At 51.2% G+C, this 22519-nt stretch overlaps 1 protein-coding gene across 5 annotated transcripts in view; it reads left to right on the forward strand.

Moving 5' to 3' along the window:
- Window positions 1-20963, forward strand: part of ARID2 (AT-rich interaction domain 2) — a 94809-nt gene extending 73846 nt beyond the window's left edge. For 3 of the 5 annotated variants that reach the window (XM_076068491.1, XM_076068492.1, XM_076068490.1), the window contains exons 13-21: window positions 148-220; window positions 887-1021; window positions 5577-5818; window positions 7040-10511; window positions 11678-11816; window positions 12873-12967; window positions 13637-13832; window positions 14981-15072; window positions 15996-16497. In XM_076068491.1, coding sequence (XP_075924606.1) covers window positions 148-220; window positions 887-1021; window positions 5577-5818; window positions 7040-10511; window positions 11678-11816; window positions 12873-12967; window positions 13637-13832; window positions 14981-15072; window positions 15996-16155 — 4604 coding nt within the window. In that variant the 3' untranslated portion in view covers window positions 16156-16497. The other 2 variants (XM_076068489.1, XM_076068488.1) reach the window with 2 other exon arrangements.
- The last annotated feature ends 1556 nt before the right edge of the window (window positions 20964-22519 follow it).

A 22519-nucleotide genomic window follows, 5' to 3' on the forward strand; every position in this document is an offset into this window, starting at 1 on the left:
AGCATGCAGGTGGCAGGCAAGCAAGGGCATAAAATATCTCAATTGATGCATGTTTTGAGCAGACAATCGCGTGTTCCATTGATATTCGATTCCGTGTTGGGCAGCTTTATTCATGTGTAGCAGCTAAGCTGTGACTTTTGTGTTCAGCCTCCAGGGGTTCATTGTCCACGTCTGCTCTGGGGACAACCGAGGTGGACGGAGAGACCTTTGCGTGTCAATGGTGAGTTTAAAAATAAGTTGGGCCAGCCACTTGGTTGAATGAGCGACAACGTATTAGTGAATTGTAAACAGCATACCCACGAATCAAGGAGCAAATGTGACTGGCGGCCTTTGAAGGCAGCCTGGCTCCTCCCCCCCCCCCCCCCCCCTCAGCTATATAATCCCTTGTCAAAGTAATCTCTTTGGCATACTTCAGCGATTTTTTTTTGGGCTGTGGTTATCCCCACCTGATGACGGACGCTTGTGTTGCGCCCGAAGCATCGTGATTTAATTTAGTTTTCATTTTTGTTTTATTTATTTTTTACCTACGTGACTTTACCAAAAGAACCAAAGAGTATGGAGCCTTTGAAGAGTCGTTAAAACGTAGCATGAGAAATGCTCAAATCGTGCGTACAAATGGCTGCTATTGTAATTTTGGGAGTCGGAATAATGATTAATTTATTCCAGCAGATTGTTACGCTCATAATAAATATACGCATTGTACGGTTCATCTGTCAAAAAACAAGAGAAGCTATATGTGTACACAGTTGAGGCATTTCTCCTGCTACCCATCGGTCATTTACAAACTGACACAAATTGTACCATGATAGATTCTGCAGATCATATGCAAACTATAGATTCTAGCCGACTGAATATTTACCCCTTGCGTGCGTCTGTCGAATTGCAGGATGAATTCTCACTTCGAGGCGTCGTCGGACTCGTCCATCTCGAGGACGGACATGTACTCGGAGTACCTGTCGACGTGCAGCAAACTGGCTCGCAGCAGCATCCTCACCTCCACTGCCTTCAGCAAGGGCCTCAAGTGAGCGCAGTGTTTCACCCTGTCCGTGGAGTGTCGATGTACACCGCAAACGGTGTTAAAATACAAACATTTGCTATTTCAAAACAGTTTTGGTTGCTTTCGAAAAATGCCAGACGTCCCTAGAATTAACTCTTTCCCATTCCGATGACGTACGTGCGTGTCATCGGAATGAAATTATAAGAAAAGGTAAAGTAAAATAACTTTTGTCGATATCGAGGCTCCCACAAGGCCATGCGCGAGGGCGCGCGGCACGGTTTGGCGCCGGGTATCATAGAGCGGTCGTGTCGCCACGGTTCTCTGCGGTGCGTACAACGTCTGTAAAAAACAACGGCGCTACCACGCCGCTCTTAATTCAAATCAGCGCCGAGCCGCTTGCGCGTTCCTGGATTCACCGGTGGATGGCGGCCAGGCTGCAAACTTGCAGACGTCTCGGAATAGGAAAGAGTTAATGATGTTGACCAAGTTTACTGGGGGTGAGTGTTGGTGCGCGTGCATGAGGCAAAAACAACCCCTTACCTCCTCGTGGTGCCGGACGGCAACGCTGTGGTGGGCAGTGCCATGGGGGGGAGGGCCAATTTAGATTGGCTTTTCCCTTCATGGCCTTTGTAACCACCGCGGCGGCCAAATGGGGGCTCTGGACGGGTGCGAGGGGCTGGTAACCCCTCCACCTTCAATTATCTACCAACAAACTACGATTAAAATTTTTTATTAAGCTTGTGCCAGAGGCCCCGGGGGGACAGGGAGCTATGAAGTCTCCTGGCCAACCCCCATTTGGCGGAGCCAGGAGACTGAATCCTTACCCTCAGGGGTCCTCCAGAAGCAGCAAAAAGCCTCTACGGATGGTCACGTGGAATGTTCGAACGCTCACTGCGGAGGAGAGGCTGCCACTCCTCTGTCGGGAGCTGGACTGGTACCGCCTGGATCTCTCTGGTATTCAGGAGGTCCGGTGGACCAGCTCTGGCTCCTGCCACCATGAGGGGTGGAGAGTCCTCTACTTGGGGCAGGAGACTGCCAAACAACAGATGGTGGCTCTTCTTCTGAACAAAAGAATGAAGGGGGCGTGGGAGTGTGGCGGTGAGGTCTGGGAAGCTGTAAACCCCAGACTACTTTGGGCTCACCTTCCCATCAACCAGAGGCGAGGAGTGGTGGTCGTGGTTACTTATACCCCCACCGAAGACAAACATCCGTGGAGGGATGCAGGCAAGACCGATGAGTCGGATGCCTTCTATGACCTCCTGTAACAGGTGCTAGCTAAAGTGGCCCCTCGGCATAGAGTCATCTTGTTGGGTGACTTCAATTCCCGAGTTGGTCATGATGCTAGCACCCTGGTCTGGAGTGATTGGAAGGCATGGGCCCAGATCAGCTCAATAACAATGGTAGAAGGCTGCTAGAATTTTGTGCAGCCCATGGGCTTGTAATTACCAACACGCTGTTCCGGCATTGGCGCATCCACACAACATCATAGATGCATGCCGGGTCCAAGCAAGAACATCTGCTGGACTACATAGTGACGGAACGGCAGATGCGGGCCCATGTCCTTGACACCAGGACCTACCGTGGAGCTCATCTGCCCACTGACCATCGACTTGTCATCTGTAAGATGCGCCTGCCATTCTTCCACTGCGGTGGTGGGTGTACACCCAGGACCCCATTCAAACCCATAGTGGCATGGTCTCAGCTAGCTGATAAAAGTTGCAAGCGAGAATTTCATCATCGCTTGCGGCTGGGGTTGGCATCGTCCCCCACTCCTCCTGATGTCGAGGGTAAATGGGCGAGGTTTAGGACTGTGGCTCATGCAGCTGCCATGGCTGCTTTGGGTACACAGTCCAGACCTCCCCAGAGACCCTGGCTGACAGAGGAGGTGTTCAGGCTGGCTGAGAAAATGTGACAGGCCCACACTCATCGGCTACAGTATCCCACATTGGAGAATGAGGAGGCTTACCGCAGCCTTCGCTTGGAGGTTCGGAGAGCCGTGAGGCACTATAAGGATGGGTGGTGGTCGCGGGTTGCCGAGGAGATGGAGTCTGCCTCAATGGCCCACGATCACAAATCGCTATTTAACTCCATAAAAAAACCTGCAGCACCACACCTATTACCATCATTAGGGGAAAGAACAGTGATCCAATCTCCGACCCCCAGGAACAGGTTTTCAGATTTGTTGAGCATTTCTGTGAGGTCCTGGGGGAGGGGACATCCCTCAGCCTGGAAAACATTGTGGGACAAAGTGGGGATAACCCTGCTGAGGCTGCGGTGCCTCAAATATTGGAAGAGGAAGTCACCCCTTGTGAGTGGCTGGCTGAGGTGCCATCTGCTGAGGAAGTACTGAGGGCGATCCAGAGCCTGAGACCAGAAAAGGCACCGGACAGAGATGATCTCCCAAGCAAAATGCTGAGGAAGGGTGGCGTTTGTGCACAGACTGCCCTACATGACATCATAACAACAGTCTGGACTACTGGACGGGTTCCGCAGGATTGGAAGGATGCCCTGGCATCTCACTACTCAGTGTGCCGGGAAAGGTCCTGGCAAGGATTAATCAACATCGCCTTGCCAGGCACGCTGAGGAGAGGCTTGGGGAGCCCCAATGTGGTTTCAGGAAAGGGCGGTCTTGCACAGATGCCATATTTTCTGTCTGTCTGCTACAGTAGAGGTGTAGGGAATTCCAACAAGACCTACATCTCTGCTTTATTGACCTGGTCAAGGCCTATAATACCATCAGTAGGCCTGGGCTATGGGTTGTTCTTCGTGCTCTCGGAGTCCTTGACCCACTGCTCACGGTCATTAAGGACCTTCATGATGGTGAGCGGGTCCGGGTAAAACTACATGGCCGGGAGTCGGAGCCATTCCCTGTTCACCTTGGGGTGCGACAGGGATGTCCTCTGGCTTACACATTATTTAACATCTATTTCGACCACGTAGTTTGTGAAGCCTTCAATAGCTGACCGGAGGAATTTACATCTGGTACAGGTACAATTGGAGGCTGATCAATGCCCGGGTGCGGTCAAAGGATGGCTCTCTATTGCTCAACCATGTTATGTATGCCGATCTGGTAATTGCTGCTCACTGAGGGGGAGTTGGAGGCGCTGCTGCTGAACCTGGAGCTTGCCACTAAGAGGTGGGGACTTACAATCAGCCCCACCAAAACTAAGCGCCATCGGACACTCCACCCCCACAATTCCCAATTGGTGATAGAGCACTTGTGGAGAGAGTGGAGAGTTTCCCATACCTGGGCAGTGTGCTCATGACCAGCTCCGGTTTGACAGCAAAGGTCTCAATCCTAATCAGTCGAGCAGCATTAACTTTTCATCGGTTGCGTAACGCTGTGTGGAAGCTACCTGGTCTGTCTCTCCGCACGAAGCTTCAGGTCTTTTCGGCCACAGTCATTCCCTCCCTTCTCTATGCTTGCGAAACGTGGACCCCCCTAATGGAACATCTTCGCCGGTTAGAAATATTTAGGCTGGTCTGCCTACGATCTATCCTGGGTCTAACCAGGCTCGATTGTGTGAGGAGCTCACCTGTCCTTGAAAGATCTGGACAAAGTCCCATCGGTGAGCTCCTCCAGCAGGCAAGGCTGCGTTGGCTGGGTCATGTAGCCCGCATGCCCAGCCACCGCATGCCAAAACAGCTTTTGTTCGGCCGGATCGAGGGGGCTAAATGGGCACGGCATGGGCTAGAAAAGAGATGGAGTGATGTGGTACAGGAGGATGTGGAGCTGAGTGGACTTGCCGATGACTGGTACCAGCGGTGTCAAGATCGGCCTCTGTGCAGGAGGCTCGTGAAGGACGCTACTGGGCAGTTGGAGGCAGTTGCCCTCCAACAACAACAGAGGGCGGAGGAGCGATGCTCACAACAACGAGCGGAGCGCCGGGTGTCTAAAGCACAGCAAGTTGGCACAGTAGGGGGCACAGGTGGTGCATCAGCCAGTCATCTCAATCAGTCGACCCGTGGCAGCTGGTTCTGCCCCGTGACCTCCTGCCAGCGGGCGTTCGATACCTCACGTGGCCTCAATGTGCACATAGCCTGGCACAAGCGTCGTGGTGACGTCACCGCCACTTGGTGGCAAATGGCGGTTGTTGTAATGCACACACCTGTACGCATACAGACTTTACACGCAGTGTTGAGAGAATTCAAACGTGTATGTGGGTATGCACAAGTGTTTGTGTAATTTGTTTTGGACTTTAAAAAAAAGTTGGCTTGCGTTGCCACAGCAGTTACAGGTATAGGCTTGGCATGCACACGGCGTTATTGCTTTTGCAGGCAGGTGACCACTCGTTAGTGGGGTAATTAGTCCACTCATCGATTGGATGAGTCAAGGCTACTTGTCGGAAGTCGTCTCGAATTGTTTTTCTACATTACCATTATTACTGATGTTTGAACAAAAGTAATGGTCGATGAATAAACGTGCACCTTGTGCTTTTGTCCCAGTTTTTTTGTAACTGAAACTGCTATAGTTGCCACACACAATCTACCATTAAATAGTGTGTGCATCGTCCGTTCCACGTTTGTCGTTAAAACTTCACCGTCGAACACTGAAACAACACGCTTTCCTGGTGTGTAGGACAATCTTCCCGGGCTTGAGCTACAAGCGAATCGAAGACCCCCTCAACCCGGGCCACGTGCAGTACCACATTGTCGGGGTGCGACGGCGCCCGTCGCCGCTGCCCGCCCACGCGGCGTTCGCCCCGCACCGCCCGGGGACGCCGAATCGCGCCGGCGGCCTCAACCCTGGCGACGCCACGGCAGCGCCCGCCGCCCTGCCCTGCCCAGGATCCGCTCCTGGCGGCACCGCGCCATCACCCGGTCCGTCCCGCCCCCTGCTGCAACAAGCACAAACGCCGCCTATACGCTCGCACCGCCGGAGGCTTGCGTGCGCTGCAAATTGAGAGATGTTAACTGCCTCGCCCTGGTGTACAGGAGGTGTACAGAAGGTCAGGGGGTTCGATCCTGACCCTGACGCCTGCTGTATATTTGGAGTTTGCGTGCCTCTCTCCCCGGTGGTCACGTTGAGTTTTCTCCGGGTCCTCCGGTTTTTCCCTCCACATTTAAAATCAACGCGCGTTTAGAGTATTTTGGCTGGTATAAATTTCCACGTTATGGGCCACTTTGTTGAGCTATCATTTGTGGCCAGGTCACTTCTGAGAAAGAGCTGCATAGCTCAGTGGGCCTTACCTGGTAAAATAAAAATATTTGAGTTTAAAATTGGCTCTGTCTAGCTGTTTGGACGTCCCGTAGGGGGGGTGGTGGTGTAGTAGCAGTAAAGGCCTGGTGGGTTTGCTTAGGCTGGTGCTAATTTATCTTATATCCCTGAGACAAGGGTGCAAATTGCAGTTTGATATGGTTGGAGTGAGTATATATAGGACAATAACTTTTGACTTCCTACAAAGTGGTATTCGTTTTATCCAACCCCCAGAGATATGAAGGGTTTCAAGAAGCCCTTACAGGGATTGGAACTCAAAATCTGTTGATTGTGAGCCAGCGAACACTCTAAATTGATTCCTTGTAGAAGGTTTCAGTTTGGTGTTTTAACATCTTAACACCTGTTTTGTTGCCAGAAAAAGGGGAAAAATCTATGATCATACTGTAAATTGTGTGCCACCTGGCCCAATGGAGTATCAGTACTGCTCTGAACAATGTTTGTATTGTTTAGCCAAAGCACATAGAGTCAAAGGAAGTAAGTTATGTGATAACACAAGTATCCTGGCTGTCCTGTTATCAGTCTACAGGCCCTAGCAGGTCTGAAAGGAGGCTTCTCGGCTTCATGCTATTCACGCTTTTTTACAGTTCCAAACTTAATAAAATAAAACTTAATCAAATCAAATTATTGTAACTAGACTTCATGTAGACATGTATTAAATGTTCATTTAACCTTAATGACTGATTATAAGCAAAAAATGCAGAGATAATTAGTTAAGTTTTTGGCCCGAGGATATTAGCTGTAGGTGGTGTAATCCTAGTTAACTAACTTATTTCGCGAACTGAAAATAACAACTCGGAAAATGTCAATTCTTTCCCATCCCACAGTCATCGGGCTCCAGGGCCCAATGGTGACGCTGCAGAGACCGCCCCAGGTGCTGCCCACCCACCAGTCACCGTGCCCGCCAGTCATCTACACCACGTCCACCATCCCACCGCCGGCCCTGCCCCTGCAGCCACCGCCGCCGTACCAGCCTACCGCTGGCAGAACGACCGGCCAGCCTGCGATGTCTCACTCGTTCCCAGCCTACCAAACGGTCGTGGTGTCGTCCTGCTCTGCCGCCAGCAAGCCGGGCATGGGTGTCATCATGACGCAAGCGAGGCTGCCGGCGTCTTCGACGATCACGGGCACCGCGCAGCAAGGCGGCGTCGTCGTCCATGCCAACGCTCAACCGGGGCAGCAGCAGCAGCAGCAGCAGCCGGGCGTGCTCCACTTCTCACAGGCGGGGCAGGTTATAACGAGCCAAGGCACCGTGCAGACCACGTACGCCGTGGTGTCGTCGACGCAGTTCGTGCACGTGACGCAATCGTCGGGCTTCCCCGTGCTGAACAGCTCCGCCTCGCCGGCGACGGTGGTGGTGACGACGCCGGGCGTGCAGCCGGCTGGCGCGTTGGTGACGACGCAGGTCCAGCCTGGCGCCACTCCAGCTGGCAGCCCGGTTGTCGTCGGCGGTGGCGGGTGCAGTGCTGGCGCCATTCCCGTCGGCCAGCCGATGCTGCAGATGACCCAGCCGCCGTCCGCCATCACCGCATGCCACATCCCGGTGATACAGTCGGCAGCGCAGCCGAGCGGCGCTGTGGCTAACCACGTTCAGGTGCCGCAAACGATGGACGTCTCCGTGCAGAACTCTGTTGCGCGGTTCCAAGTCGTCTCGCAGCATCAGCAACAGCAGCCGCTCAACCAGCAGCAGCAGCAGCAGCATTTGGCTCTTTATCAAGGTCAGGTTCATCACGTGACGAGCTCCGCGGGCCATGTCGCCTTTCTTCACCAGGCCCTGCCGACACAAGGGGGCAGCACCGTAGCGGCAGCAGTCGGCCCTGTGGCCGTAGCAACGGCCGCGACTTCGCAACAGGAGCCCGTGATGCTCAGCGCCGCGCCCCACCAGCAACAGCACCACGCGCTCGCGTCGGCACCGACGGTCATCCAGAGTCCAACGAGACACACCTTCCAAAACATCGCGCCGAAGCCAGCCACTGGCACTCCCACGCCTGCACCCAGCCTGCAGAGCCCGCAGCAGGTGCACGTTATTGTTGGGCAGCAGGGCGGCACGTGCGTGGCACCGGGCGGCCCCCAGCACGTCCCTGCTGTGCATCAGATAGTGCTCGCTGGGCAGCCACACCAGCGGCAACTCGCCCCAACTCCGCACGGCAGCGGTGGCGGCATTGGCAGCATGGCGGGAGTACAGCCGCAGACGTCCGCTTGTGTGACCCCGCAGGTGGTCGGAATACCTTCCGGTGTCCCCACGCTAAACCAGATGCTCACGATACGTTGCCAGCACCAGCAACAGCAGCAGCAGCAGCAGCAGCAGCCAATTCAGCCGGCGGTCAGCGGAGCAGTGGCCCAGCAGCAGGCGACCCCGATGCAGGACTCCACATCGCCGTTGGTGAAGCAGCTGCTCTTGCCGCGGAGAAATGCCGTGACGCCCACCGGCAAGATGATCCTGACGGTCCCGCAGACGGCGCAAACCTTGCCGAGGCCAGCAAGCCCACAGGTGGTCTACCAGGTGACATCTGGACCGGGCGCGGGTGGCCTTGTCACGGCGCAGGGTGGACAGCTGCAGCAGTTTGTGGTCGGGCAGGCAGGGCCAGCATCAGGGCAGCACTTGGTGGTGGGCCAAGCAGGTGGGCAGCAGATAATAGTTGGGCAGGCAGCATGCCCACACGCACCTCAGATCGTAGTCGGGCCAGCAGCAAGCGGACAGCAGATCGTGATGAGTGGACAGCCGCAGGTTGTTGGCAGCGGGCAGCCCACATTACCGGGTACACCGCAGCAGCAGCAGCAGCAGCAACAACAACAGCAGCTTCTGGTGGGACCAACGACGAATCACGGGCTCCCCACGCAGCAGATTGTGATGGGACAACCGGCATCGCATCTACCAGGAGCGCAGGCTCATCCGTTCTTGGTTGGCCAGAGTTCATTCCAGGTAATACATCACACGTCGCAGAGCGGCATACAGACGCTTCCCATCTCCCACATGCAGTTGGTGCCGGGCCCTATCATCAGCAGTGGGGCCAGCCAAGTAGCCATCACCATGATGCCAAGCACAGGCTTTGCAGCGAGCAGCGCGGGAAATTCGTCCGTGATCAGTGCGACTCCGGCAACGCACAACCATGGGATGCCCATGCCCGCGTTGAACAACATCAGCTCGCCGCTCACCGGGGGGGGCAGCTCGCTCTGGCTAAACCAGACCAACCTGGCAGCTGACGCCGTCCTGTCGCTACCACCGCCCGCAGGGGCGGCGGTGGTAGCGCCAGAACTCAAGGCGGAAGCGCTCGGCACACCAATGGGGTGCGACGATTCCAAGAACAGCCCCACTCGGCCGCCTGACAGCCCGAGCCGGCCGGCAGCTAATGGTGAGGCGTCTGCTACGAATTTCTCAGCCCTTCCCAACGGCAGGAATAACAAAGTGGAACTACCTCTCAGCCCGCCGTGCCCAGGCAACATGACGTGCGAACAGCAGCAGCAGCAGCAGCAGCAGATCAACCCCGTGAACCTCAATTCCACCGGCATCCTGGACAGCACTCAGGATCTCAAAAGCGAACTCTTGAAGCAGCAGCAGCGCCCGCTGGTGAACGGCGACTCCGACATGACCAAGGGAGAGGAGACGCACATACCCAACAGCATCCACAATCACAAGGCCACGCCGGTGCAGAACCACATGGGCAATGGTGAGCTGTCGGACGAGAGGGACTCGAAACCGCAGTGTCTGCCCTCGACGAACGGACCCACGTCCGCGCTGTGTTCGGGCTGCGACGCGCCGTCCCCGACAGCGCCCCCCGCCGTGTCGCACAACGGCACGGCGCCCGGCTCGCCCAAGCCCCAGGCGCCGCATGGCAGTGCCAGGTCCGAGCAGTGTCCGGCCGCCCCCCCCACGGCGACGGCAACGCCTGCGCCGACGACGAACCCCTCGCCCACTCCCATGTTGACCACGACAGTGTCTCATGATGCACAGACGGCGGCGTCGCCGGCGGCGGTGCAGGCGGTAGCGCCGAAGGACGGTGACTGTAAGCGACCGCCACTCAAGAGGCCGCACGATGGCTCGGATGCCCTGCTTGCCACGGCCGTGCCGAACAAGGTCGGCGTGCGGATAGTGTCGGCCGGCGAGTCGCTAACCAGGACTGCGGCGTGCGCCCCAGCTGAAATGGTGCAGCAGCAGCAGCAGGCAACACAGCAAGTGATGCAGATACCCCCTGCTGCGGTCCCGGCAACCCCCCCTACGCCACCACCGGCACCACCGTCCCTTGAGCTGACACGCAAGCCCAACCAGCACTTCATGTGCCTGTGGAAGGGGTGCAGACGGTACGTTGGCGCGCTCCAATCTTTAGTATGTCACGTTAGAGCAAGGAAAATGTTTGGCCTGTTGCGTGTTCGAGAGTCTCCATGTGTCCTCTCGTTTTCAGTGCAAAAAAATAAGTCCCACGGGTTTATGGAGAGTGCAAATGCACGACATGTATACACAAGTCGGTGTAATGAATGTGACCGATATCAATTTGCATTTGTTAAGCAATGTTCATAGCCTGATCTATATACAGTGAGTGGACTCACTTTTTTTGACATTTCAGTCATGTGGACTGTACTAACAGTAATTGATTGTAATTTTTTTTACCAAATTGTTTTGGGAAGCCTCCTGGCTGACCCAAATTTTGTCTTTCTGGGATCTGGATATGAGAGTTTTTACTGCTCTTCCACTTTCACTCAAACCTATGTTTTAAGATTAACTATTTGTCGTCTGATGCCTTAATTTATTCGATAACATTTTTGGGGAAAATGTGCTCGCGTTGCTATGGATAGACTTGGTGAGAGCGTTTCTCCCTGCCCGATGCTTCTCGTTTATACTTTGTTGCATCTTTACACGTGGACTTGCACACAGCTCAGAGAACAAAATGCAAATCTAACACCAGCACATCGAATGTCAAGAAAAGCAAGCGGGCTTAGGCAGGACGCCGCTGGAAGGGATAATTGCAGAAGGACAAAATTGGTGGTGAATTGGCAGCCAAAGGAGGAAAGACACCTGAGAGAATGACCAACATGGAGATGGAGTGATGAGATCGCGTGTGTGTCTGTACGCCAGTGAGCGAGCGAGAGAACTTGCAAACTCCCACACCTCCGGTGCGAAAGCAGTTCAACATACACACAAACTGCCCGCATGTTTTAGATACTTCTACAACCACCTGTAACCAATCCCAAAGGTGTGTGCTGCATGGGCGTGGTTGCTGGCCACCTACCCCCTCGTGTGCCGTACCGGCCTTCAAAGGTGCTGCTACTCGCTACTTAACAGCACTTGCCCTAATAGTCTGTTGAAGGCTACACGGGAGACCTTTGTCTTGTGTTTATACACGCGCGGTCCACTTGTCCCATGGTGGACCAACCTGAGATCCCCAGGTGAAATTGCGACTTATGAATGTCAAATTATTTTCGTTGTTGTTACGCTCGACGCGTGTGAACGTGGTTTTGCGTTCTCCCAGGTGGTTCGAGACGAACGGCCACGTGTTCCGGCACGCGGTGAGCGAACACGGCCGGGCGGGCGTGTACCCGGGCCGCTGTCTCTGGGAGGCGTGCGAGGCCCATGATCGCCAGCGTTTGTCTTTCATCACTCACCTCCAGGTCAGCGCGTTGCGACGCACGCACACGCACACGCACACACACTGACGTGCTTGTGTCGGCACAGAAGCGTTCGCCGCACTGTGCTTGTGGATGTGTGTAATGTGATTGTAATTAGGTGGTGTAGCAGTTTAGCAGTAGTGTAGCGGTCAGCGCGCTGCACTCACAGCCACCAACACCAGTGACAATGATCTGAAGAAGTCTTGTGCCTCTCCTCGGTCCGCTAGGCCTCGAATGAGTACCTGCTGCTGCGGTGTGTAAACATTGCCACGAGGGAGACCAAGGAGGCCGGGCGTGGTGTTGGCCACCCACCCACCCACCCCCCCCCCCTCGTGGGTGCACGTTAACAGCACTTGCCCCAACAGTCTGTTAAGTCTGTTAAGGCTATATGGGGGGGATCTTTGTCGACTCCGACTCAAATGTGCATTTCCACAAGGAAATAACTTGGTTTCTTGGGGTGCATAATTATTTGCAAAAATTGGCTACACACAGCATCGCATTCATTGCTCTCAATGTTTCAATTTTTTTAGAAACCCAGTCATAGTTTAATTGGGAATTACCAAATCACAGACCTTTAATGTGCACATAAAGACACTGACATCTAATTCGAAATAAGAGGCAGCCAAAGTGAAAATATCTGTCTACAGAAAACGAAATGTTTACTGTTATGTCAGCCAGACATTTTTTTGTGAATGCGTTCTCACATTGTGAAAGGGCATCAATACAAAACAATATTAGCTCAAATAAACCAATATTAAGTAAAGCAACGCCTTGCATTGTAAATATTTTAGTAGCCTGATCCCTTTCAAGCATTGCACCTTTACCCACCCAGTTTAATGATGTTGATTTACAATACAGTATGTTAATGCCAAGATGTGAGGTTGATCGATCAATGTTTATTACTAGATGTCATTATAATTGATGCCAGGCCTACCATTTAAAGCAATGCGATTGTATCTTTGACGTTAAACGCGTGTTAACAAACGGCGTGCATGTTGGTTTTAAAGGCTTATACGCTGAGCGTTAACCGCGATGGCATGTGTTTTCGTTTGTTTCCAGGATAAGCACTGTACGAAAGAAGCCTTGCAGGCAGGGCTACAAAAACTGGAAGAAAAAATACAGTCCGAAAAGCAGCAGCAGCAGCAGCCTTCCAGGTGAGCTCGCCAACAGTGTCCAACAATCGCCTGCGTACACTGCCATGAGAAACAGTGGAGGCTTCCCGTAGTTGTGTACGCTAGCGCACGTAAACACGTGTCGCGGGGTAAATCAAACGGGATGTTAAACTAGGTAGGAGAAAATTATTTCCAGTTTTCAGGCCAATTTTGTGGCAACCAAAAAACTTGAATAGTCATTCCACATTGAACCCCAACCGAGTATTTGACACTTATTCTATTCCAGCTCTTGCCAGATAGGCAACGTCAAATATCCACCCTAATATGTTGCAATAAAAGTTTTCTTTTTTTAACAGCCACATGTCACTCCATCCCATGCCTTCATCTCTCTCCTTACATACATTTTCCCCATTTAATCTCATTCATATTCATTCCTTCACTATCTTTTTTTTTTTGCCTTCCTGCTTCCCATCCTTCCCCATTGTACCTTCTCCTTCGATACTGAAATCTCTCTTCTTCCCACATACCCTTGTACCCTCCATCTCCCTCCTTCCCCTTCCCTCCCTCCGCTCTCCCCCTCCCTCCGCTCCCATCTCTCCCCCCCCCCCCCTCTTCTCTGTTCATCTCCGTCCGTCCGCCTGTGCACCACCTCTCGGCCAAATCGTGTCTCTCAAACACTGTCTTGTCTGCCCCCGTTTTTCGCCCCCGCAGCCACGCTCCCTCAAACCCCCCCGCGGCAGCATCGACGGCAGCGTCGGCGCGACCGCCGGCAACGCCGCCGCTGGCTGGCACTGCCCCGGGGTTTGCCGCGCACGGCCGCCCGGTGAAAACCCTGGCGGGACACCCGGGTGCCGCCATGCTCGCTCTGCGCCGGGGTTCGCGCTCGCTCACCTTCCGCGACTTCACGGTAAACGGCTCGTGCACGGGCGATGCTGCTCCGGGGGGGGGGGGGGGCTGGTCCCCCCGTTCGTTCACCTGCCGATTTTAACATGTTAACCAAACCGAAGCTAACTCGGCCTGGTATGCAGGAGGTCGTGGGTTCCTTTCCAACCCTTTTGACGCCTGTTGTATATTTGGCGTTTGCATGTTCTCCCCGTGGTCGCGTGGATTTTTTTTTCCCGCTCTACATTTAGAATCGACGTCCGTTTGGAATATTTGGCTGCGGTCAATTTCCACGTGATAAGCCACTTCGTTCAGCTTATTATTTGTGGACAGGTCGCTTCTGAAGAAGAGCTGTATAGCTCAGTGGGCCTTGGTAAAATAAAAATAGTTTAGCTTAGATTCTAAATGAGGGAAAAACCGGAGGGCCTGGGGAAAAATCCACACGACTCTGGTGAGAGCATGCAAACTAAAAATATACAGGTGTCAGGGTTTGGATCGAACCCACGACTTCCAGTATACCAGGTGAGGTAGTTAACATGATCTTTTTGGTACCACACGCAGTTTGTGTGTCCCAAGCTCTCGAAAATAAATTTTAAGCTTTGTTAATGTGTGAGATTCTGCACGTCATGTGTGTGAGAGCGTCGGGTGTGGGACAAATGTGTTAAGAAGCATTTTCAGGTTATTTGCAGCTCGTCACGAGGCTTTGCTGTAAAGCAGCAGTAGTGCTTGAAATATTGGAAGAGAAAAAGACAGTAATATTATTTTAATAAGTTGCGGCCAGGGATATCAGAAGCCAATCAGGATGATGCACCGTATCTCCTGTGACCACACAGGAGTGCACGAGCTGATCTGGCAGTGAATCAAGAGGGCTCTGGCAGGGTAATTGAAGGCTTTGGACGAGAAACGGGCGTGCTTGGAATGCATTGCGCTTAAAATCGGTCTAGCTCAAGCGGTGGTTTTTTTTGTCGTTGTTGGTATCCACGGGACGCGTGGAATGTAAGGGCGCACCAAGCCGTGGACATTGGCAGCGGCTCTCAAAATAATATTTACTTTTTAAACGAAGAGGTCATCGCTTACTCGACCGCTTCTTGGGATGTCGGCTACTGTGGCGCCCGGCCAGCAGCATTGGTTCAATCGTACGACACGTTGTCTTTCGTCTGGTGTGCTGTCCAGGATGACAAGGAAGGACCCATCACAAAGAGTATCAGGATAACGGCTTGTCTCGTGCTCCGCAATATTGCCAGGCACTCAGAGTCCGGGAGGAGGTATGCATCTGCACGTTTGAGAACACGGACAGCATTTCCTTTTTGCACGGAGATGAAGCTTGTTGTAATTACTGGCGAAACGTCATACTCAGATTGCACATGTTGTGGCTTTGCTCTGCAACGCACCCGGTAGGCTGTACCAGTAACGAATTGGCATGTTCTGTTTACGTGACAAAACTCACTAATTGGCCGTGTCGGGTGGTGGTGGGTTTAACGACACATTTATATATTTACGCGATCTAACCCCAAAAGAGTGATTTTATACATGTGTGCTATGTATATGTATGCGGTCCATTGTCAATATATTGCTGGATAAAGACCTCCCCCACGTTGCGTTGGTCAGTGCGGGTGTTGGTAGTGATGGGTCACCCAGGTCTGGCCGACACCATCATGGGCGAGTGTCTGGAATTGCAACGTGTTACAGTATAGGTGGTACCTCAATAGCAATGGTTCTTCACCTGGGGTTGCACGCACCCCCTGGGGGTGCGAGATGCCATTTCTGAGGACATAAAGGGGTGCAGGCTGCAGGTAAGATTAAGAACCACTGCTCTATAGTATAGCACGGTAATATATAATATATTATCACACGTCCTGCAGCTATATAAAACGATGTTATTGGCCATGATAGCAATTTTAATATATGCTGTGTATGTAGTGGCTGAGGACCACATAAACGATTTCTCGTTCGTGGGGGGGGGAGCCTCAAATTTGTAATATTTCCTCGTGCTTTGTGATGGGTAAGGTGAACCCCCTAACACCCCCCCTGATGCTGGAGAGAAACCCCCCCCAAGCGTTCTGGCGAGTCGCTCACGAGCCGCAGCTTTCGCGGCCTAGGATAACGCATCAGCTTCCACGGCCCCCCCCACCACCCCCCGCTCATCGTCTCTGCGTTCTGACGCGCTGGCCATGTACCCTGACCGCAGGCTGGTGCGTCGGCACGAGGCTCACCTCTCCACGATGGCGCTGAGCGGCATGGAGGGCTCGAGCACGCTCGCCAAGTGTCTGTACGAACTCGCGCAGCACCCGCCGTCGCCGCAGAGGCGGCACGCGCGCCTTCCCGCGGACGACGGCCAGAGACTCTAGCGCCCTCGGACGGACGGTTTGGTACGTGCGCGTCTCGCGTACGTGCGCGTCTCTCTAACTGCAGCGGACAATCACGGCGGCGGCGGCGGCGGCGGCGGCGGCGGTGGTGGTGGTGGTGGTGGTGTGGTGGTGGTGGTGTGGTGTGGGGTGAACTCTCCCGGAAAGGAGGTGAACTCGCAAAAATGGTCCTGGCACGCGCACGTGAGAGAGAGAGAGAGAGACGCCGCCGCAGCGTGAAGTTGCGATAGTGTCCCGTTGCGCACCTCCCCACCACCGCCCCCCCCGCCCCCCAAACTCCCCCACCACCTCATCCCTCCCCGCCCACCCCCCTCCCATTGCTTCCCTTCTTCCCAGCTGCTCCGACGTCTCATCCGGCCTCTGCAAAGAAGAAAAAAGTATCTATTTTTTGAAAATCTTGGACATTACCTGGAGAATCGCTCGTCCGCCGTACGTTTCCTCAATTCTGTGTGGAATATCTTCTTCGTCTTGTGCGGTGGGGCGTGGGAAGAAAAATACGTTTTAAAGTAGAGAGACCGGTAGCAGCGGTGGCAGTCATTTTAAAATATTGATCCTTAGATAGTATAGATTTGTGTTTTTTCCCGAGTAGATATATTCCACTTTAGGATTCTAGAGAGAGAGACACACACACACACACTGGGAATACTTTTTTTTTTTCAGAAAGTGAGGATTTTTAAAATAAAACAAAAACAGTGGTTGTTTACTATAATATAAGGGTAAATTTATTCGATACAATGGCATTACATATTTTAATATACAAAGGGTAGATGCCTTTTCCCTACTTTTAAACCAAGATATTACAATACATTTGAACCCGCATTGGTTAGGGCCTTTGAGTTTATTTTAAAATGGTTGAAATATTGAGGATTGGTGACGTCTCTCGGTCAGTTCATTTGATAGAAAGTTACAGCTTCTTAAAGTTCAGTCAACTTTTGTTTTCATCAGTATATACAAGAGACTATTGTAAATTATTGTGGCTACTTTGTTGAATTTATTGTGTAAATTAAAAAGACACCTGCATTAAAATTACGGAATGAACGTTTCCAACTGAATGCGAGCGGTCATTCAAGCGGTAAAACTTGATGCAAAATACCTTTGCAAAAAAAAAAATAAACGTGTAGATGCTTTATTTTTTATTTTGTGTTTTTGTGCCCACTTGCTTTTGCGGTAGAGTTTAACGGTAGCCGGTGCGCTTCCGCACGCTGACAAACTCGAACGCTCGGCAACTTGGAACCACGCGCCATGATTTGAGAGGTGTACCACGTTTATTGGGTATTCACAGGCGCGCGGGGCGTGCTTGCTAGAGTTTCACAGTTACGTTTTTTTTTCATATCTCAGAAGAGGACTTGGCAACGTACGATATATTTGTACCCATTTTTGTGCGTGCGTGCGTGCGTGCGCAAAGTCGCAAACAATCCCGGTGCTAACTGTAAACCTGCTGCAAACTTTGCACAAGACGTTTCGGTTCAAGACTCCTCCGCGCGTTATGTTCCCTCTTCCTTTGGTCGCAACGGTGGGGGGCGGGGGGCGGGGGTTGGGGGGGGTGGGGGCGGAAGTTTGGCAACAGCGCTCCCAACAGCGCTCCCCGCAGCGCTTCCCGTCCCGTCGCGTACAATGGCCCACAGCGTCCAGCGAGGGGCCAGCGACGAGGAGCAAGCAGCCTAGAACGGAGAATTAAATCGGCGGCCGCTGCACGCTTTATTGACCCGTTGCCGTCTCTGAGGCTCCGGACATTTGAGCCGGATCTCCTTCTACTTTACTCCTTTCAATCCTCCCCTCCTCCACTCCCCGACCGCCCCTGCCATTTCTTAGCCGTTAAAATCCATGGCCTTTCCCCGTCTCTACGCTGCCGCTCCCCCCACCCCACCACCCCCCCCCCCCCCCCCACAGCAGCAGGATGTCCTAAGGCAAATTGAGCTGGCCACCTACTGCTCCATTAGTATTGGAAAAACATTGCAGAGTTTGATTTTGGGTTCGTGTTTGAGAACAAACGTTGCGAAGCATGGGGGAGAGAGTTAAAGCCCCCCTCGACGGAATGTCCTGGATGCTGTCGTTTGTGCTCGTTGAGCACCGTTGCAGCGCCCTGAACGTTATTGCATTTTGCTTACTTCTAAGTGTGAATAGTTTTTTTTGTTTGGGTTGTGGTAAACTGTTGTTCATTATGTGAGTATTTATAAAGAGCTCAATTGGAAAGTGCATCTTTGGACAGACTCGGTTGCAAAAGCGTTTTTTTCCCACTGTGCACCACAATATTGAATGATAACCAATTCTTACCAAAGCATTTTTTATTGGCTTAACTTTCCAGGTTTTAAAATTTCACATCTTTTTTTCATGAAATGCCCTTTGGATATTTTCAAATTAGAATTTTACAAATTAAGTGAGAAAGGCGAGTGCAGATTCATCGATTGGGGGTGGGGGGGGGAGATTCACACTGGAGAGAGTGTATCTCGAATTTGAAGGGTTTAAAAAAGTGAGTGCTGTTCTTGGTTGAATTAACACCAAGAAAGTACGCGTGTGTGAGCATCAATTGCCACAAGCTATGGATCGCCGCTACGGTGAAACGTGGACTGGTAATATCCTTATTTTGGTGCCCTATAAAATTAACTTGTGGTTTTATTTTTTTCCCCACCCCTACCCCCCGCCCACCCCACCCCTGTTCCTCCCCGCTGACTTAAAACGATGACGCAACCGCCGGTAATGAAGTCGCTGTTTAAAGTTGGAAAACACACATGCGCACGTGTGTGTGGGAGCCTGGCATACCGTATACCGGTGAAGACGATCAAGGCGCGGGAATAAGGCCGTGCGCTCAGAACACGTGCCCTAAGGTGGTCACCACACACGTGTGCTGTCCATCGATTTGGCGAGATTTACACAACAAAAAAAACTTGAACTTCTGTACTGAAATTCAGCACAGGGGGCCCATAGTGGACGAGGGGGACGGGGGGGGGGGTGGGGCGAGGACCGGGGTGGGGGCAGCGATTGGAGCAGTCAGGAGGTGGGCATGGAGAAAAAGCCAGGCGACCACCAACCTGCCGTGCGTGCCACGGAAAACAATGCCTTGCGAAATGAAGTTCTTTTAAAGGCGCGAAGAAGATATGATGGGGAGGTGTGTGTGTGTGGGGGGGGGGGGGGGGGTTAAAGGAGAAAATATAAAACACAAACACTCAGCGAATTCACAAGTTGGAAAGTATGCGTTTTTGTTCATTTGTTTTTCGCAGTTGTGTGTGTTTTTTTAAAGTTCACGCAACGCCAAGACTGTTAGAGCAAGAAGCATCGATTAGAGATGGGGGAGCCGGTAGAGGGGAAAGAGGATTTTTCCCCCCGAGTGAGTTTGGTTTTCGGTGACATTTTGTCTTCACACCAGCATAAACTAACCTGATGTTTCAGCAAGAAAACAGAACGATGTATAGTGTAAACAATTATGGACCACTCTTCACGCTTAAACACTTGGACCAGAGCTCTCGGACTCCTGACAGCTTTCTGCATTAGACCCACGCTTAAAAATAATAACGTTAAAAAGATAGATATGTATGCATATATCCAATCTCTTGCGTTGTATTGTAAAAAAAAAATGGTCATTTGTAAAGGTGTTATTGCTGAATATTTTTTACACATTGGTCCAGGGACAGGTCAAGTAAAAAGATGCTTGTACGAGGGCAAGTTTTCCTGTGGGATTATAATCTCCTTTTACAATAAATTAAATTCCTTTGTGAAGAAAAAAACATTTACAAAAAAAGTTAAATGTAAGTAAAATAGAAAGAAAAAAATCAATTGTCATGTAACTGAAACACGTGAGAATGGTTTAGCTTTCGTTTTGGGGGGTTTTATTGTTTGTGTCGGTTGATATTGATGTACATATGTGAATAGTGTGCATTGTGCACTACCCATTTAAAAGGGGTAGTTTATACTCTTAAACACCAGTGGCAGCCGAAAGGTCTTCATTTTGTGTGCATGAACGCAAAGTGAAATGGCTGAGAATTTACACAAATCGCTCGGCGTTTCTTTTTTGAATTATAACTTTTTTTTTTACAACAATAAAGTTCATGAATAATAAAATAAACGTTTAAATGGTAAAATTATTTAATGCAATCTTATTTCTCCGTTTTTCACGGTACGGATGTAACATTTGTTTAAACAAAAAAAATTGAGAAAAATGTGACCAGTTGTGACTATGTATGTGTACCGTATACTCACAACCTGATTGTAATGTTCGTCCGGTAACGGAGCGTTTCTCAAAATTTGGAATTTTCTGTCGTCCCCACCCCTCTACCGTTAAGCAGCTGGTCGCCTGTCAGCGCACCAACCAGTGGACGTTTTTAATCCCAAACGCAAACCTGATGTTTAGTACAAATATCTACTTGTATAGGAGGTTAATTTTTGTATGTAAAAATTGGTTTAATACATACATTTTATACAGGAATTTCTTCTTTGTATTATATTTGTATTTCTGTGCCAGTGTGAAATGTTCCATACTCGTGTTTCTGTTTTTCCCCCTCTCTCTTTTTTTTTTACTTAAAACGTCCTCGTTTAAAATTGTCTGCGTGCGCTTCCGCTGTGTACATGCGGTGCCCCCAAAATAATCCTTCAAATGTGTAACTTAATTTGCTACCCCCGCACCCCGTTTCCCATTTAAAATAGCGGCGAAAAAAAAGTGAATGAGACGTGTGTGTCCTCCTCCTCCTACCGCCCCCCCCCTCTCCCCATCAACAGTTTTAACCGCTGTGAACCTGCCAAGAATAGCATTTTTTTCTGCTTTGTTGAGTTTGTGAATAAAAAGTCTGCGCAAATTACACAGTTCATTCGGGCTTCTTCCATTAAATCCATTTTGACGGAAGGTCACAAACCCCCATGCCACCACCGCGTTCTAGAACGAGGCTGGCGGGAGAACAGCCTGAATGTCCGGGCTATGCCTACTTTCTTGAGAAATGCATCTGTAGCATTACATTGCACTAGACCACGCAAGAATGATGGAAGTGGTACTTAAGAAGTGTGCATGGTTTATCCTTAAGTTATTGCCAGTGTCAATATTCAGTACATATTTCTTCCCTCCGATATATATGTATACCAACGGTGATTTACATTTGAAGACAACATTAAAGTGCTTTTTTTAGGGGGGGGGGGGGGCGTTGATATTACCAACCTTTAAGTCAAACGGTGTGAAACCGCAAAATCCGCAGTTTAAATTGGCTTGTTCGCTGTACACCTGTGGTTAAGAATTATACGTAGTCAAGTATTACTCTTGGTCGGTAGAGGTTCACACAACCAGCAGACCTCTTAAGATTACTGGTTCCCTACACTTGTAGATAACAGCCATTGAGGGTGGGCAGCTTTGAAAACTACGTGCAAAGTTCACGTCAAGGGGCGTCTATGGTCTTAATCGGAGTGAGGTGTGAGTTCGGCTTGAGGGAATGTCGCCCCTCCACCACGACGCATAGCTCGTAAAAGCTCCTTCGAATTCCTTCTGACAACAACCGTGTGGTTGAGAAGCCGTTGCGGTGAACCGCGACTCCATATTAGGGCAACATTTTGACAACATTTAAGGTCGAACGCTTCTCTCGACTTGAACAAAACAAATATATACGAGTCTGCTGAACACAGCCACGTACGTGTGTGTGCGCAGGGTGTATAAGATACGTAGCAGTGTCAGGTGTGCGCTGGGTCTTTCAACATGTAGTGATACGCAGGGCCTCATTTGATTTATCAACCTTTCATGCACTTCGAGGATGTCAATACAGCTGTTAATGATCGGTTAAACTCATACCTGACCGCACACCGTTAACTCTTATTGGAAACAGGACAAATAGGACCACAGTATAAATGATAACATGCATGCCCCCGTGCGCATTTTGCTGACTGGAATACCAGATTGGTTTAAGGGCCAGAGCACGTCGATGAACTTCCCCGATCCGAGTAACTTTTGAGGAACGTTCGACCAAATGCCGCGATGGCCCCCAATATCGGCAGGCGACAGTCAAATGCAGAGACGTCGCTCGGATAGAGGCGTAGTGTAGAGACGAAGACCAGCGGGTAAAATAATTGGGGTGGCCTGCCTTCGTGTCAATTTAGGGACATCTATGTTTGTCAAATTTTGGAGTGTTGTTGGTAACATGTATGCACGTTTGTTGAACTTATTTCGCGCCGTACGTAGCCAACCGTGCTAATCGGAGGTGCCGGGGAGAAGGACAACAAACTAAGCGCACAAAAATCAATTGGAAGGAAATGGATTTTCGGTAACGAGTATTGATTGGTTCGTGAAAAAAAATTGCAGACAGATTTTTTTTTTTTTAAAGCCACATCTAACGATCCTATCGTGAGCCCACGAGTTTGGAGCGCGGTGCCATGTGGC

This window comes from Petromyzon marinus, chromosome 21 (genome assembly GCF_048934315.1).
Source record: "Petromyzon marinus isolate PM22_M1 ecotype Great Lakes invasive population chromosome 21, UKy_Petmar_22M1.pri1.0, whole genome shotgun sequence".
In the NCBI taxonomy this organism is placed as follows: Eukaryota; Metazoa; Chordata; class Hyperoartia; order Petromyzontiformes; family Petromyzontidae; genus Petromyzon; species Petromyzon marinus.